This window comes from Spinacia oleracea, chromosome 6 (assembly GCF_020520425.1).
Source record: "Spinacia oleracea cultivar Varoflay chromosome 6, BTI_SOV_V1, whole genome shotgun sequence".
In the NCBI taxonomy this organism is placed as follows: Eukaryota; Viridiplantae; Streptophyta; class Magnoliopsida; order Caryophyllales; family Amaranthaceae; genus Spinacia; species Spinacia oleracea.
The window spans coordinates 56072184-56089295 of NC_079492.1; the positions used below are offsets into that span (position 1 = coordinate 56072184).

Genomic DNA, 17112 nt, shown 5'->3' on the forward strand with positions numbered 1-17112 from the left:
ATGATCTTGTACGCAAAAAGAAAATATAATATGGAAGTGATATAGGGTAATAACTTTTAGAAGATGAAGATAGATCACAAATATTAGTCACTAAGGAAGAATGATTAAACAAAAAACCATAAGTTATGGTATGAATTAAGAAGAGTTGTGTACGGAGGTGTTATGTGACTTAAATTAATCTCGTGTGATATATCAAGGTTCTAAGAATGATTATAATATTTTAATAAGTACATATAAAAATTTCCTATTCTGCGACCGACGTATATTACTAATTACTCAACTAATTTCGTATAGATATGGATAAAAGTTGGATCGATCTACCCACTGGTCATCATGAATATATCGACGGTTGTATGGAATTTATTGAGTTTGCCAAGCAAGATCTAGTCGAAGGAAAAATTAGATGTCCATGTAAGAACTGTAAGGTAGAGAAATGGTTCTCCGTAAATGAAGTGGAGAGGCATATTTTGTTTAAGGGATTTTATAAGCCATATAAGGATTGGATTTTTCATGGTAAAGGGGATACGTTTCAGCGTATGTTTGAGAGTGATGGAGGGATTACTAGTGAAGGATCCCTTGATAACCAAAGTGGGTTTGTAGGTCGAGATAATATGGGAGGGCTATTAAGATCAGCATTTAGTGTTAATATGCCTCCCAATTGCCCAAATTTAGAAGCACGAGAGGATGATGAATGGATTGAGGAGCCCTTGGCCTATGACACAGATGTAGAATATGATTATTCTACAATAGAAGAAGATGTGACATATAAGAAGTTGCTTGAAGCTTCTGAGGAGAAATTGTACGAGGGGTGTATCAATTTTTCAAAGTTATCTTTTCTGTTACACTTGTTTCACTTGAAGTGTATGAATCACTGGTCCATAGAATCTTTCAATATGTTGTTGAAGCTAATTCTAGATGCATTTCCTCAAATACTTGATTTTCCCTCTTCTTATTATTACAGTAAGAAAATGATAAAATACTTGGGCCTTGGGTATGAAAAGATTGATGCTTGTCCGAATAATTGCATGTTGTATTGGGGTGAATTTTTAAAGAAAGACAAGTGTCATGTTTGTGGTACATCGAGGTGGAAGAAAACTAAGGATAGGGGAAACGTTGTAAGTGATCAAGGTACGGATACTTGTAAGAAAGGTGTGCCAGCTAAGGTAATGCGATATTTCCCTCTTATACCGAGACTAAAAAGAATCTACATGTCATCATCAACAGCAGAAGATATGAGATGGCATGATACAGAGCGATTGGGTGAAGATGATAAGAAGATTTTAAGGCATCCTTCAGATGGCTTAGCATGGAAAGCATTTGATGAGCGTCACAGTGATTTTGCATTAGACCCTCGTAGTGTTCGATTAGGTCTTGCGAGTGATGGTTTTAATCCTTACCGTTTAATGAACACCACTTATAGTACGTGGCCAGTGATGTTGATTCCTTATAATCTTCCACCATGGTTATGTATGAAACCGTCTTCTTTCATTCTGTCCACGCTTATTCCTGGAAAATCAGGTCCCGGAAATGATATTGACGTGTATCTGCAGCCATTAGTGCATGAATTGAAATTGCTGTGGACAGGGGTTGAAGCTTTTGATGCTTTTGCCGGAGAGAAATTTAATTTGCGTGCGGCTTTGCTTTGGACTATTAATGACTTTCCCGGCTATGCAATGCTCTCTGGTTTGAGCACAAAAGGTTACAATGCATGTCCTATATGCTTAGATTCCACGCCTTCTGATAGATTTGGGAGCAAGATTTGCTATTGTAGCTATAGAAAATGGTTACCTGCAGATCACCCATATCGATGTCAAGGTGACAAGTCTTGTGAGAAGTTTGGAACTAATGAGTGGGGTAAAGCCCCATCTCGTCCTAGCGGCACTGATATATTGAGGCAGCAAGAAAAGGTGAAGCATGTTTACGGAAAGTCGAAGGCACCACCGAAAAAGAGGCAAAGAGGACACGATGATGACGATGATGTCCAAGATGAAAGTGACTTTGGTACCAAGAGAAGCATATTCTTTGATTTGGTGTATTGGGAGCATAATCTTCTAAGGCATAATTTAGATGTGATGCACATTGAGAAAAACGTGTCTGAGAATATTTTGGGAACTCTTCTTAGCATGGATAAGAGTAGAGATAGTAGGAATGATCGAGAAGCCCTTGAAGCATGGAGAATAAAGTCTCACCTTTGGCTGAGTACTAATCCTAACGGAGGTGAATGCATGCCTCCGGCTTCCTATTCTATGTCTACGGAGGAGAAGGAGAGGTTCCTAAATGTTTTGCAGAAAATTAAAGTTCCTGATGGATATGGATCCAACCTTTCTAGTTGTGTGAATATGAAGCAAAGGAAGTTGATTAACCTCAAAAGTCATGACAACCATGTTCTAATGCAGGATATCCTTCCCGTTGCCTTAAGGGCCTCTAAAGCTACAAAAGTAATTGACTTGTTGGCTAGATTGTCTCCCTTTTTCAAGAAGTTGTGCTCTACAACTATTGATCCAGATGATTTAGATGGTCTTCAAAATGAAATTATTTTAACTCTTTGTGAGTTGGAAAAGGAGTTTCTGCCTTCATTTTTCACAATCATGGTCCATTTGTTGATTCACTTAGTGGAGGAGGTTAAACTTGGTGGACCAGTGCAATACAGATGGATGTATCCCATTGAAAGGTTAATATCTTACACGTCTAAATTATATTCTTTTTATTTAATATTTCACATTTATCATATATTAAGTACAAATGTTTTATTTGAAAGGTACTTGTCCCATTTGAAATCACATGTAACCAATAAAGCCCAACCTGAAGGATCTATTGCAGAAGGCTTCCTTTTAGAGGAGACAATTAGGTTTTGTTCGAGATATCTTCAAGGTGTTAAGACCATTTTCAACATACCTAAAAGGATGGATGATGACATTCCAAATCCCAATGATTACTTGTTTAATTCTGGTGGTCGAGTTATTGGGAAGGAGGTCAGCATTCGCCTTGATGACAAAAGCTTAAAACAAGCTCATCGCTACATTTTGCTTCACTCTGATGAGATAAAAGGGGATCTGGAGTAAGTATTATGTTGGTTTTCTTTTGAATTATCAATTGTTATAATAGATGATTTTTAATTTTGTTCTTCTTCCATGAAGTGAATTTTTAACCGAGAAACGTCAAATGAACTTACAAAATCCTGTCACGGAGAGTGATGAAAGTAACTGGATCATCAATGAGTTTGGAGGGTGGCTGCAAAATAAGGTTACTTAAGTTCTTTTAATGTGAATACATACTTCTTTTAAAAAAAATGTATTTGATTTAATGATGTATCATCGTAGGTACATTACATAGATGCAACCACCGAAGATGGGAAACTAAGAAAAGCTTTGGCGGGTGGTTTTCATTCTTATGGTAGAAAATTAAAAGGATACATAATCAATGGATACAAATTCCTTTCCACGGATCGCGATTCTCGTCTTTTGACACAAAATTCTGGAATTATGGTCGAAGCGGATGGAGATGCCTACTATGGAAAAGTGAAAGATATCTATGAATTAGATTATTACGGAGATTACAAAGTTGTATTGTTTCGTTGTGATTGGGTAGACATTCATAGGGGTGTAAAAGCATATCCAAATGGCGGAGTATGTGTCAATTTCTCTAAATTGATGCATTCTGGACGATTGTTGCAAGATGATCCATTTGTATTCTCATCTCAAGCAAAACAAGTTTTTTACATAGAAGATGAGATACAAAAGGGATGGTTGCATGTTGTTAAGAACAAGCCTAGAGATGTGTTTGATTTAGGGGATTCTTTACCAGTAGAGGAAGAGGGTGGGACCAATTGATCATGCTTATTTTTATTGTTTTGCTTTGGATTTGTATTTGTTCATGACGTTGTGAGTCATATTGTTTAATCTGGTTGAATAATGAGTTATATACTTAATCTATACTCACTTATTTTATTGTCTACTAATGTCCAAGTACCCTACTACTAGTTTCTTTGATGGTGATACAGATATTTTTATACCGTTATTCCGTGAAAAGGGGGCAATTTATCTTTATTTTTTGTGATTTCCCCCTTTTGTATTTGATTTGGTTCATTGTTGTTGCAGTGTTGTTGTTGCTTTTCTTCCCTTTTTTGTTGCGCCTGTGGTACACAAGAAAATGTGTGTCAGGGGTGGGTTGGTCCATTATAACTAAACAATAAGGTTTATTGGGAAAAGATTGATTCTTGTTTGTATGCATCTGTCTTGGTTCTGAAAGTTTTACCCCCCTTTGACAAAGCGTATCTGTCAGAGTTGCCAAAATATCATGCCTGGCTATCTAAGGAGAACCACACAGACAAACCGGTTTTGAATCTGTAAGATTAGTGAAATGCTGTGAGTTAATCATGAAATGACTCCAATGTAAAATATTGCTAAAAACAATTCACTAGATTTCATTGTTTATAACAGTAAACATCACTCCAGTAGTTTCCAATATTACACAAGTATCAACACGTTACCTCTTTACTTCTTCATTTATGTTTCTGTCTGTTTCGAGTTCTGCAATTTAGGCTTGATTCTCCCTTAGATGTTTGTGTTCTGCATTCATGTTAACAATTAACAATGTGCATCCACCTCTTCAAAGCTGCCATTTACTACTATACTAAGCTGCTGGATCACCCATTGGATCCTCTTTCTATGTCTTTTGACTTTGAGAATCATATGTGACCACCGACTTTATATAATTATAGCTAGCTTTTTTCAAGCTTCTCTAAGCTCATTTGTATTGTAATATTGATCCTTTTATCGCCTGTTTTCTCTCCTATGGAATGTATAACTCTCTTGATAATCATTTTCTTAAAACTACAGGCTCAGGATATTACTGATTTAGGCTCTCTGAATCAAGCAGCAAAGATCTTTATTCTAGGTATGGTTCCCCTCCTTTCTTTTCAAAACAGAATGGGGAATAACTAATAAGGTAGCCAAATCATTTTGTTAATACATGTCAGACATGCAACTGTTGCTTGATGTTGTTTTGCTGGTTCACAGCTTCCTGATTTGTTTGATGACTTGTTTTAGATTGTTCTTTAGCTTTTTCCTGGTGCCATGATAATATAAAAATTGAGAGTTTTCACTGTAGTCTGAATCTCAGAAAAGGAGGGTGTAGCAGGTTCATCTTGCCCTTTCCCTCATAACTGTAGAGCAAAAGTGTAGTAAATGAGTGTAGGCCAACTAAAATATTGCTTATAACTTCAGTCTAAACTACACCCAAAAAAAAGGAAGTGTGCCAGCTATGAGATCATCTCTTTGATCCATCAGAACTGAAAAAATTGTTTTTTGGCAACTGACAATAAGCTAGCTAGCAGATTTCTCAACCAAAACAGTTAAAATCAGAAATTGAGAAAGTACCTTGAGCTTCTTTTCTATATAGCGTGCATAGTCAGTCCACAAATCACTAGATATAGGAAACTCAGTGATAGCACGTTCATATAGAATCTGAACACGCGCAGGGTCACCTGCAGATTCTTCAAATTTCAAGTATCTCTGCAGAAACAAAATACATGTTAAAACCAATAAAGGGATAATTTGAGTTCAAGGGAGATAAACAAAATTCTTGCTACCCTCATTATCTTGATAGCTTCCTGTTCGTGCACCCAAAGATGTGAGATCAATCCCTCCAAATGCCATCCATCACCCTCCTCATTCCACCAAGCTGCTACACACTCATTCGCATCCACATTCGTAGGGGCCATAGTGCTAATTCGACCTCCAGGGAGATTTGGTAGCCACCTGGAGGTTGGTTGTTTCCATAGTGCTAATATCTTCACTTTCTGATAATATCTTCAGTGCATTTCCGTTAGTTGTTTCCTTTCTGGTTTGCCTTCTCTATCTTGTTTCGTGCTTATGCTTGTAATGTGACAGGTTATAATGAAACTTAATAAAGGGATGAACGGAGCAAAAGGCCTTCCAATATAAAGTTTTCAAGTTCCTTGAAGGTTTCAGACTTTTGAGTCTATGACTTGTATATTCTAGACTCTAGATCACTCAGTGAGCTAACGACCAATTAGAGCCAGGATGAATTTCTTTTTCTCAATCAGATTTGCACTTTGCTTCTATATTTACGGAGTTTTCTGCTCATTGTAATTCTTGTTTATGTGAAAATGTTAAACTGATTTAACGTGTATGATTGTCACTTTGAGTGAATACCTATTATCCTATTTAGTGATTCATTCTTGTAGCAATTGAGTTGGTTTAATGACCTTTTTATTCATGGCTGATTGTGTTTCTTACTTTCTGAACAGGAACTAAAATATGAGTTACAGGACTAAAAGAACATTGGTAGCTATTGACGAAGGGTCGAGCATTGCTGCATCCAAGTCCCCAAAATCTTCTGATCCATCCACCCAAAACTGGGGACCGTTCAGTCCTCCAACACTTGGAGTGTCACAGACATTTGGGACGGTATCACAACCCATTAAGCAACCAGTAGCTGCTAAAAAAACCATGGTTGCACCACAATCATCCTTGCCTCGGCCTACTTCCATGGTTTCAAAGCCACAACTGAAGGCATTATCAAAACCATCCTTTACCCAGACAAAACCATCCTCTAACCCATTACAACAACCAATTCCGCCCACTCTTACAGGAACAACACAAAGTAGATGGTATAAAGGACCTACGTTTCCCAATCTGACTAAAATTGCAACACAAAAAGCGTCAACATCGAATCCACACCAGCCTACTATGCAGCCTGTGTTGCAGCCTTTCAAAGCTACCTTGCAGCCTTCTTTGCAGCCTTTCAAAGCTTCCCAACAGCCTCAAACAGCTACCAATCAGCCTCAAAAAACTACCCATCAGCTTCACAAAGCTACACAACAGCCTCAAAAAGCTACACAACAGCCGGTATCTTCTTTTACAAGTGTCAAACCACATTTAGAGAAAAGAGCATTTGTTGCACCTTTGGGAGCAACAAAACATGTGATGTCACAATCTCCTACACCACCAGACACCATGGCAATGAAAAAGAGAACCGGGAAGCAAGAAGGTCAGTTGCCTCCAACATACATGCATGTGAGTGAGAATGCATTTCAACCTCTGCGATCTCCTCCATCCAATCAGGTTGAGAGTGAAGTTATGCCAAACTACAACTGGGACGAATTTGAAGAATCGGCTTCTGAGAGTGAAAATGAATTTGATCAAGGAGAAGGAAGTGATACTGCTGTGAAGAAAGCAACACTTCGACATCGAATCATTATTCCAAATTGGCCAGAATCGAGGGAGTTTGATGAGAAGGTGGAGGCTATAGCTATAGGTAAACATGTCTCTACATCAAATATGCAAACTGTAAATTATCGATCTTGGTGATTTTTTAGTCTGATTTAGCTCCTGTGACAGATGCTGATGGAATACGACATCTGGTAAAGGGACCAGTTCTGCCTCGAGACGTTTGGCATGATGCAAAGGGGTTCAGATACATTGTCAAGCTCAATGAATTCAACCAACCTATTCGAAAAGGTGGGAAGATCCTTGTGAGCTTCCTTGGAGATATTGCAAAAAATGATTCACTTTGTCCAGTGGGAGTCCCAAGTTGGCGTGCTGTGAACAATCAGTTAAAAACTAATGTTGTTACAATGATTCGGGTATGTGGATTTATTGTTCTTAACACTTATGTTAATTGTAGTTTTATTTTAGCTTGGTTAACTGTGTAATTAGCTTTAAATTTATTCTGTTTCCATCTGTGTTCATCAATCAGTTGCCCGTTTTTCAGGTTTTTATTTGGTCATGGGGGTTCCGACCCCGGGTTAAGTTTCTGCAGAATCACTAAGTTCACCTAGCTAGTTCTGATCAGATCAGACAGATCAGTCTGATCTGATCTGATCAGAACTAGCTAGGCAAATTATTTTGTTAACATTGTAACTTAATTTTTCCTTTTTTTTTTGAAGAAACATTTTGTGTTACCTGATGGACCTCTAGTTAACAAGGCACTAGTGATGCGTATTGACAAACCATGGAACAATCATCGATACAAATTGAAGAGGGATTTTTTCGATCCAGTGAATAAATCTCGAGAAGAGAACTATGCCAACGTGCCTGATGGAGTGTCCACTAGGAGTTGGACGGAATTGGTAGATTATTGGCTTTTACCAGAGGCCATGGTTTGTGACCCCAAAATATCCTAAATTTAGTAAGTTTTATTTGTTTCACCTATATATGCTAACATTGGTTTCATGAAACTAGGAAAAATCTGAAATGGGAAAAAATGCTCGAGCTTTACAAGGCAATAAGCACAACAGTGGTGCTACAAGCTTTGCTAATCGAAGAGTTGATATGGTATGCTTTTCAACCTAACTATTTGGTTTGTAGCATTTCAATTGCTATAGGTGCTAAGTCTAAAATTCATAAACAAATAAGAGTGATATAAAAGTCTAAAATTCATAAACAAATAAGAGTAATATTTACTCGTATATGCATATCTAATCTCACACATAAGGACATTCTTTAGTTTTCTAATGTTAAAGTAGAGAAATGTAGAAAAGTTGGCTATGCGGGCAAATGGAATTGAAAGCAGCAGCTGGGAAAATCTTCCTACTTTCCGTTTCTGTTATAAACCATGTTGCAGAAGTATACATTATGTGACTCTTCAAACGTTTTGGAGATAGTTGTCCTAGATTCTCATGAACTTAGAGCTTTTAGGATCAGGAAACGGGGTTACCTGACACTATTACTGTCAAATAGAGTCAACTTTTTAACAGGAACTAAGAAGTATGATTCTGGAGGGTGGTCTGGGGATGGGAGCGGGTGTGCGTGGCTACTCCAAGTTTAAAGTAGAAAAAATCAGAAAGCAGAGGCAATGAAGTCCATCTGCAGTGCATGAAGCTGCAAAAACTATTCAATTTAAACAACAAAGGCAGTATTTCATTCTATTACATTATCCCCATAAACTTCAGGCGATAAAAAATTGTTCACAAAGTTCTAACTAAAAGTCAATAACAAAGAATAAAAATTATGCATAATTAAGCATAACTAATCATTATTCGATCTGCATTTTTACAACAAAAACCCTGCAATGATAATCAATTAATTGTGAACGAAACATGTTTAGCTGTTAGTCTGTAGGTGTAGCCTGTAAATTACATTGTTGGTCTTAGTGAGAACAGATCAAGTAAGTAGCTGTTAACAGATAAATTGTTATGGAGATCTATGTTTGAGATAGGCCAGCAATTAATGGTTCTTGCATTTGCTCTGAACACACTAAAATGCAAATTCACAATGAAATGACAAAGAGTTGATTCTGCTACGTATCCAATAACATATTCTGGTATTACACAAATGGAAGAAAAGTCATATACAGAGTAGTCATATATTCTGGGATTAGTTATCTTTATCTACTTTCTTGAAATCCAGGAAGCAACAATGGAGTTAGGGCAACTGTAGGCAGAAACTTTATCGGAGATGCGGCCTTGTGAGCTGCATATGCAAGTGAAAATGTCCCAACTTTCTCACTTGTTTCAGTTGATGATATTCCCAGCTATTGAAGTAAGGCTGAGACATCAAAACCAGCATTAATAAGAGCATAGCATAATGTAAATAAAATTAGAGATGATGTGAAGTGCGGCCTTGTGAGCTGCAAATGTTGCAAATCAACACCATTATTATTTCTAATTTGAGATTAATCAAGCACAACAGCCTAAACATGACTAATTCAAGAGTAAATCAATTACACAAATTCAAACCTATCCAATCAACAAACAACCAACAACATTCCTTTCTCTATTAACATTTCAACCAAAATAACAAAGCTTCACCTCACCACCACCAGTCCACCATATAATTTATTCCCGAAATAATGTCTTTGATCCTTTAAAATGAGTTTTTGATAATTGGTCAAGCCATTCAGCACTAAAACTCACTAATTTAGCTAAATTCTAGCTGACATCAAAAGTTAACAACCAACTAACTAATATGGTTCTTTCCTAAACATCTCACTCGAAACCAATTAAGTATTCATTCAGCAAACCATATATGTTCCAGGAAATTCTAATCCCCTTCATGATGACATACATTGTTCTAGAACTTTTGATAATTGATCAAGCCATTCAGCACTAAAACTCACTAATTTAGCTAAATTCTAGCTGACATAAAAAGTTAACAACCAACTAATCCGGTTCTTTCCCAAACATCTGACTCGAAACCAATAAAGTATTCATTCAGGAAACCATATATGTTCCAGGAAATTCTAATCCCCTTCATGATGACAATACATTGTTCTAGAACTGAAAACCAACAGGAAATCCAAGCTCGCTAAAGGATATACAGAAGCCAAAATCAATAAACACAACAATAACAGAATAAAACGTATGTAAACGGCTGCAAGAACAACATACCATACAGAGAACATCCATGACACTCTTGGCCACCACTTTCAGGCAACAGCTTGACCCTAAACTTCTGAACTCCACTCTTAGCATCGGTATTCGACTCTGCCTTCGGCGCTGCCCTCACAACCTTCAAAGAGTTAGGCTTTTCCTTCTCCTTCTCCTTCTTATGAGGGGAAATCGGAACCCTATGGTGCCCGTGGGACAGCGTCGAAGTCGTCCAATTGGTCTGGGTTTTCATTTTATTTACTCACTTAGTAGTCAAATTATCTGTCAATGTTTACATTATCAGATTATAAGAATCGATAGATTATCTGTTAGTCCTCTGTCAAAAGCAAAGAGGCCAGCTGGGATCATGGGATTCATCAATGTCCATATTGATTTTAATTATTGGATCATGTAAGATAAACTAAAAACAATGCAAAGAAAATGTACCTGCAAACAAGTTTGCAAAAACTTATTTACCTAATATCTTAATAACTAGAACTAATATTTGCCACTTGTTACAGAAACAAAACAAACTGAATACAGGTATAAAGCAACTATTGGCTGATATTTCTTCTGTTTATTATCTTCCCTGCATCTACAAGGAAACGTACTCCTGAATTCCCCTTAGCCTGACACAATTAGCAGAGAGCTTGCTGATGTCACTGCCTCTGTTGCCGACTCTGTCACCCCTTGCAAAGTGGCAATGCACCCAGCAACCCTACTACGGGGATAACAACTCAAAGTGTTAAACAAATATAGTGATAGTCGGTTTAAGAACTTCAAAATTTCAGTTTTCAATTTATTTTTTTCCTGAAATTGCAGAAAGAGAAGAAAGGAGTGTTTAGCGAATTGGCATTTTTCAAATCAGTTTACGCCAAAGAAGATGGAAGCTTTAAAGAGGGCACACTTCCTCATCAATTTGTGGTATCATTGCATTGAGCTAATTCTATAAATCAATCTTGTCTCTTGAAGTCTATTTATTTTTTTCTTTGCTTGTACATAGTATTCTTGGTTAATAGATTTTGAGTGATCTTTTCATATTATATAACAGGAGGATGCCAACAAAAAGGTCCAAGAAAATCTTGCGAGTTCCTCTTCTTCAAAGCCCGTAATTGAAATTGAGAATGCAGTCTTTAATGAGCTCATGTATAAAGGTGAAGTACCTAAACGTCCTCTGAATTATGGATTTGGAGTGAAGCAAAGCGACATCTTTGGAGTGGAAGGTTTGCTGAGGAAAGAAGGGTCAAGCTATGTTAACAACAATGCTATGGAAGTGGAGAACATGAAAGGTGAAATATCAGTTGTCAAGAAGCAAAATGAGGACCTTGCGCAACAAAATCAAGTTCTAAACACCAAGTTTGAAGAAACAACACAATCATTTAAAATGATTGCTTCTTTTTTGGGACAAGTTTTGAAGGAAGTACGCAAAGGGAATGTTTCATCGAACCTTTTAGATGGTGCGGAATCAGCAATAAATATGGTTAGTTATTTCTGGAAATTATTCTGATTGAGCATCATGTATCATTACCTGAAATGTGGCATATCTAATTTACATATTAAAATGCTTTTTGTAGATTACTGATGATTCTGGTGGCAATGGTGACAACCAGGCCGAGAAATGAGACTTTGACACTATTGCCAAATGCAAGGTAATTTCATATGGAATTAATTAACTGCATTTCATGCTTTATAGATAAACTTATAGCTGAAACAAGCTTTATAGTTGTCGATTATTTATGGATGATGGTGAGATTAGAAGGTAGATGTTTAGATTTAGTATTATCATAATAAGGTATTATGTTGATATTAGCTGAAACACGAGTTTGGTGTTAGGTCTGGGTTGTTAACAAACTATGGTTTCTGTTAGTTAATTTATGATGCTCCTTCTGTAACGCGTAAAGAAAACACAGTGTTAAATGTCAATCTAAGACAGCAGCGACTCCGACTTACTCTCCTGATAAAACCTCATTCGAACTCTGGCCATGAGTGAGAGATAAGTCTGAAATCAACTACTATAAAAAGTTTTAGTTGCCATAGAAATTGCTCATAGTATAAGCTTGTTTTCTGTTTGATTGACTTCTATAGTCTGTTTCGTTTTTGGTCTGTTCACTCATAGTACTATCTTAGAAAAATCGTATCAATCTGTTTTTCCTTATCCGTTCCTGGTTGTAACTGTTGCTTCGCCCTCTCAAAGTTGTCCACCATTGGAAGAAGACTCTCAATTACTTCTCCCTGTGCATCGCTTCGAACTAATAGTCTCTCTTTACCTGATCTCCTTCTAAAGTTATCAAAGTCAGCTTGCAGGCGGATAAATCTATCCTTTCCAGAAGTTATCTCTTCTGTCAAAGTTGATAATTTCTCAACCAACTCGTTCTTTTCTGTTTCTAGTCGGTAAACAGCGATCTCTATTCTGTAATGGTCTGATAATCCCCAGTTAAACAGCCTCCTTATAATATTTAGTGAGAGTTTCCACACTTTCCCACATATTCTTGGTACTTGTCTCTTCTTCTGTTTCCCCAACTTCCTCCTCTAGCATTTCCTCATCCATCTAAAATCACCAGTAAAAAGAAAATCATAAGAAATGAATACCAATTACCAATAAATGAATACCAAGTACAAATTCTTTAGCTATTGTACTTGTAAGCATCACTTGCTTTGCTTCTCATCACGCCTGAATATTATATCAAAGGAAAAAAGAAAGTTCTTGGGGTCTTAATCTAAATCTATAACTGACACGAGGAACTAAACTCGAAAGATTAAGAATCTACAGCTTTGATAACATGAGAAAACTGAATCTGCTGCTACTGCTACTGTTGTTGAGGTCCCGATGTTGAGGTCCTGCTACTGCTACTGAATCTGAAAACTGAAAGTTCTTGAGGTCCTGCTGTTGTAGCTGCTGCTACTGCTCAGTCTTGGTGTTGCGTAGTTTTGCAGGTTTGCAGTCAGTCAGGCATACTGTTCTGCTCAGGCTGGCTTGCTGTTGTGCAGTTCTTTTGTGCAAACCTTGTGTTGTTCAGTCTGGTTCTGCTGTGTAGCTTGTTGGGCTGGTGTCTTGTTTTTTTTTTTTTGGTTTTCAAATGGGCAAGCCTGATAATTAAAGAAAGTCACAGTTTAAGCAGCAAGTTAATGAACATCAGAGGCTAAGGATAAGAAAGCCATTATGACTAAGGTAAGACTATATACCTTTTTCCTTCCTAACTTGTCACCTAACCACCCAAAGATGAGTTGCCCAGCAAAGGTACCACACAAGGCCACATTCATGGGTATAAACCCTGGGCTAGTTGGATTTGGCTCAGTGTAATAGAGACGGCCTAAGATTTTGGTCACCACAGATATGGAGAAAAGCTCATAGACATTAGTAAAGAAGCCCATACCAAGAATCATGAAAACTTTCAAGTGGTACCATTGTGTCTTTGCTACGTCAAGTACACTTAGCACTTTTAACTTTTGTCTCTTCGCCATTGATTAGGAAGTAGGAACTAACCTTTAATTCATACAGGGAAAAAACAAGGCAAAAATCAAATGTTAATGTTTAAAGTGTTATTATACAAGCATTGCAAATTTGTAAAAAATGACCTTTTATAACTCAAATTTTGCGAGTTTGGCTGGTGTCGTTGTAGAATGTTTTAGTGTTTTTTGTTTTTGCTTGGGTGCGGGCTGTGCTCCCTTAGCTTTTGTTTCCCTTGTTGTTTTCTGTTGGTTGTTGTTTGGGTTTCTACCTTTGGTAATTAAGTTAACTAATTTACCAATAATATATATATATATATATATATATATATATATATATATATATATATATATATATTCATTGTTCATGTCTATATTTCTAATAGTCATGCATTTTTCCCTTGATTAATAGTTGATATTATTTTGAGAAGACGACTAGTAGTTAGGATCAAGCTGGTTAGGATTACTGTTAATTTTCCCTTGATTTTATGGAATGTTCATCATACTATATTTGACATTAAATTTTCTTTGCAGATTATTGATGATTCAAGTGGTAATAGTAAATGTAGATCAAGAGATGAACAAGTTATCTTGAAGCTAAGCTAGCATAACGATATGTTTACTTGTTCGTAGTCAGGAAGTTGTTTTTATTTAGTTTTGGACTATCTTGTAGAAAAAATGATAATGCTAGTTAGAAAGTTATTTGTTTTAAAATATCGCTTTTATTTCAGTTTGACTAGACTCTGCGAATTAATTTAATGTATAGATGATTTTTATCACTTTTCCTAAATTAACTACTTAAGTATATATGAATCATAGCAAGTTAATATGTTGCTTTAAGATATATAGTGTACGTACATAGTAAGTTAATGTATTTGATTATGATTAATTATCTATGGTCGATATATATTTTTATAGATAATTCATGATTTTAGATTAATATATATATATATATATATATATATATATATATATATATATATGAAAAAAATATGATGCAAATTGTGACGCTCCAAAGCGTCTAAATTATTATGTATATATGAAAAATAATATGATGTAAATTGTGACGCTCCAAAGGGTCTAAATTATTTTGGAGGGAATGGGGGGACCTCGCACGAAAGTGAACATATAGTGACTCTAATAAGAGTCTATATATTTCGGGTGTCTAAAGCGTCTCTATGTGGTTTATAGTGGCGGAAAAATGTGTCTATACACGTGCAAATAGTGACGCTTTATACAGTCTAAATATTGCGACTCTCTAAAGAGTCACTATATCCCAAATAGCGACGGAGAAATATGTCGATATTTTGCAAATTGTGACGCTCTAAAGCGTCGGTAAATAGCGGCAATGAAAATAGCGACCCTCTCCCAAAGCGTCGCTATGTGAAATAGCGACACTGTAGAGCGTCACAATTTGTCCCAAAAAGCGTCACAATGTGCCGCGTTTTTTTGTAGTGGAGCCTTGTCGGCTATCTTGGTCCTTGGATGGGACGCATGCAGGGTAATGACATTTCCTTGGACCTCCATTCGGACTTTCTGGGGAAATGAAGATGGCACTGCTTTGAGGTCATGGATCCAAGGTCTTCCCAGTAGGAGATTGAAACTTGCTTTGATGTTGAGCACTTGAAAGCTTACTTTCCGCTCGATCGGCCCTGTGCGGAGTAGTAGAGTGAGAGTTCCCATTGCTTCCCGGCAAGTGTTGTCATAGGCACGAACACCTTGGGAGGAACTAGAAAAGTCACTAGGGGTGAAACCCAGAATTTCAGCAGTGCGGAGAGGACACACATTGATAGCTGACCCATTGTCCACTAGAGTCATGGGGATGATCTTGTCTTTGTATTCAACAGTCTGATAGAGGGCTTTGTGGTGGCCTGCCCCTCAGATGGGAGGTATTCGTTAGTAAAGGTGATTCCTTCTTCCAGATTTGTAAGTAACCCGATCAATTCATCAGGAGTGACTTCTGGGGTGACATTCAACTTGACAAGAGAATTGATGAGAGCAGTGCGGTGTTCCACAGAGGAGGCCATGAGTTCCAGATATTGACCTCTGCCTTAGTGCGCTTCAATTGCTTGATTAGAGGGTTCTCCTCGGTGGGTAGAGGGACATTAGCTGTTAGTGTCGTTCTGTTGGCTGGCTCTTGAATTCGACCAGAACTAGTCATGACTTGAACATTATTTTCTGCTCTAGGGTCCAAGTACTAGTCGGCGCTCACGATTTCTCGGCATTCATCGTCAGAGATGTTTTCAATGGGGAGGGTCCTGATATGTGTCTTCATCATCGCTGGCCCATATCCCTCAAATGTTTTCTTGAGGTAACCCAGATTCCGAGTTTTCGCTTGGCTGCACAAGGTGTGGCACAGACCGTTGGCTATGAAATATTTACTCTACCTCGAATGGGCCCACAGCATGGAAAAGATTTTCTTGATTGTCCTCGAGAGCCCTTATGCGAGCCTCCGCTTCCTCAATACGTTCATAGAGCTCTGCTACAGCTGCAGCTAGTGAAGTCATCTTGAATAGGATCTTGAGAGGAGGAGTCTAAGCACCTATTTTGAACTTTCGAACTTGAACTTCCCGACACATGATATGCATGCAATGAATTAAACCTAGACTTGACTCTAAGTGCCACTCCGAAGATTCGGAATTTTGGATTTTGTACTCGTATTCGGGATTTGCAACCCGTTGGATATATTTGAGAGGAGCCTTCATTCTTTTGTGAAAGTTGACTCTTTGTACTAGAACTTGGAATATCGAAAAAGGAATATTTCGACCTATTGGAAATTGGACTTATTTGAAGGGAATTTCAACCCGTTTGTACTAGGAAATTGAATTTGTATTGTTTTAAGGGAATTTCAACCCGTCAATATTTTAGGGGGATTTCAACCCATTGGAATTTTGTATATTTGAAGGGGATTTCAACCCGATTGAAAAGGAATTGATTTTGTATTATTTCAAGGGAATTTCAACCCGTCAATATTTAAGGGGAGGTTCAACCCATTGGACTTGGAATATTTGAAGGGAATTTCAACCCGTCAATATTTTCGGGGAGTTTCAACCCATTGGAAATGTTTCGAATTTTGAGGTTTGTATTATTTTAGGAGATTTTCAACCCGTTAAATGGAATTTCGAATTTGTATTATTTCTGGGGAGTTTAAACCCATTGATAGAACTTGGACTTGTATTATTTTAGGGGATTTTCAACCCGTTGGAAATATTTTGAATGGGGTTTGTATTATTTTAGGGGATTTTCAACCCGGGTGTAGAATATGGAATTTGAATTTGACTCGAAGTTTGAACTTTGAAATGGAAAGGAAGCACTTTTGTATGTAGAACACG

The 17112-nt window shown here is 37.2% G+C and overlaps 4 protein-coding genes across 4 annotated transcripts; 2 read left to right on the top strand and 2 right to left on the bottom strand.

The window, feature by feature from the left end:
- The first annotated feature begins 296 nt into the window (after positions 1–296).
- Positions 297–3830, top strand: LOC130463166 (uncharacterized). Its single transcript, XM_056832216.1, has 4 exons — positions 297–2671; positions 2759–3058; positions 3138–3243; positions 3321–3830. The coding sequence occupies exons 1-4, from the start codon at positions 297–299 to the stop codon at positions 3828–3830; spliced, it is 3291 nt and encodes a 1096-aa protein (XP_056688194.1).
- Positions 3831–6699: 2869 nt separating this feature from the next.
- LOC130464094 (uncharacterized) lies at positions 6700–14622 on the top strand. The gene is made up of 8 exons (XM_056833501.1): positions 6700–7281; positions 7365–7609; positions 7913–8125; positions 8208–8300; positions 11156–11257; positions 11385–11813; positions 11908–11982; positions 14315–14622. Exons 1-7 carry the CDS (start codon positions 6714–6716, stop codon positions 11953–11955), a joined length of 1698 nt encoding a protein of 565 aa, XP_056689479.1. The 5' UTR covers positions 6700–6713; the 3' UTR covers positions 11956–11982; positions 14315–14622.
- On the bottom strand, positions 12452–12881 carry LOC130463167 (uncharacterized). Its single transcript, XM_056832218.1, has 2 exons — positions 12809–12881; positions 12452–12753 (listed from the first exon to the last, which is right to left on the bottom strand). The coding sequence occupies exons 1-2, from the start codon at positions 12879–12881 to the stop codon at positions 12452–12454; spliced, it is 375 nt and encodes a 124-aa protein (XP_056688196.1).
- On the bottom strand, positions 13151–14091 carry LOC130464095 (probable inorganic phosphate transporter 1-12). The gene is made up of 2 exons (XM_056833502.1): positions 13517–14091; positions 13151–13384 (listed from the first exon to the last, which is right to left on the bottom strand). Exons 1-2 carry the CDS (start codon positions 13793–13795, stop codon positions 13298–13300), a joined length of 366 nt encoding a protein of 121 aa, XP_056689480.1. The 5' UTR covers positions 13796–14091; the 3' UTR covers positions 13151–13297.
- Positions 14623–17112: the final 2490 nt, after the last annotated feature.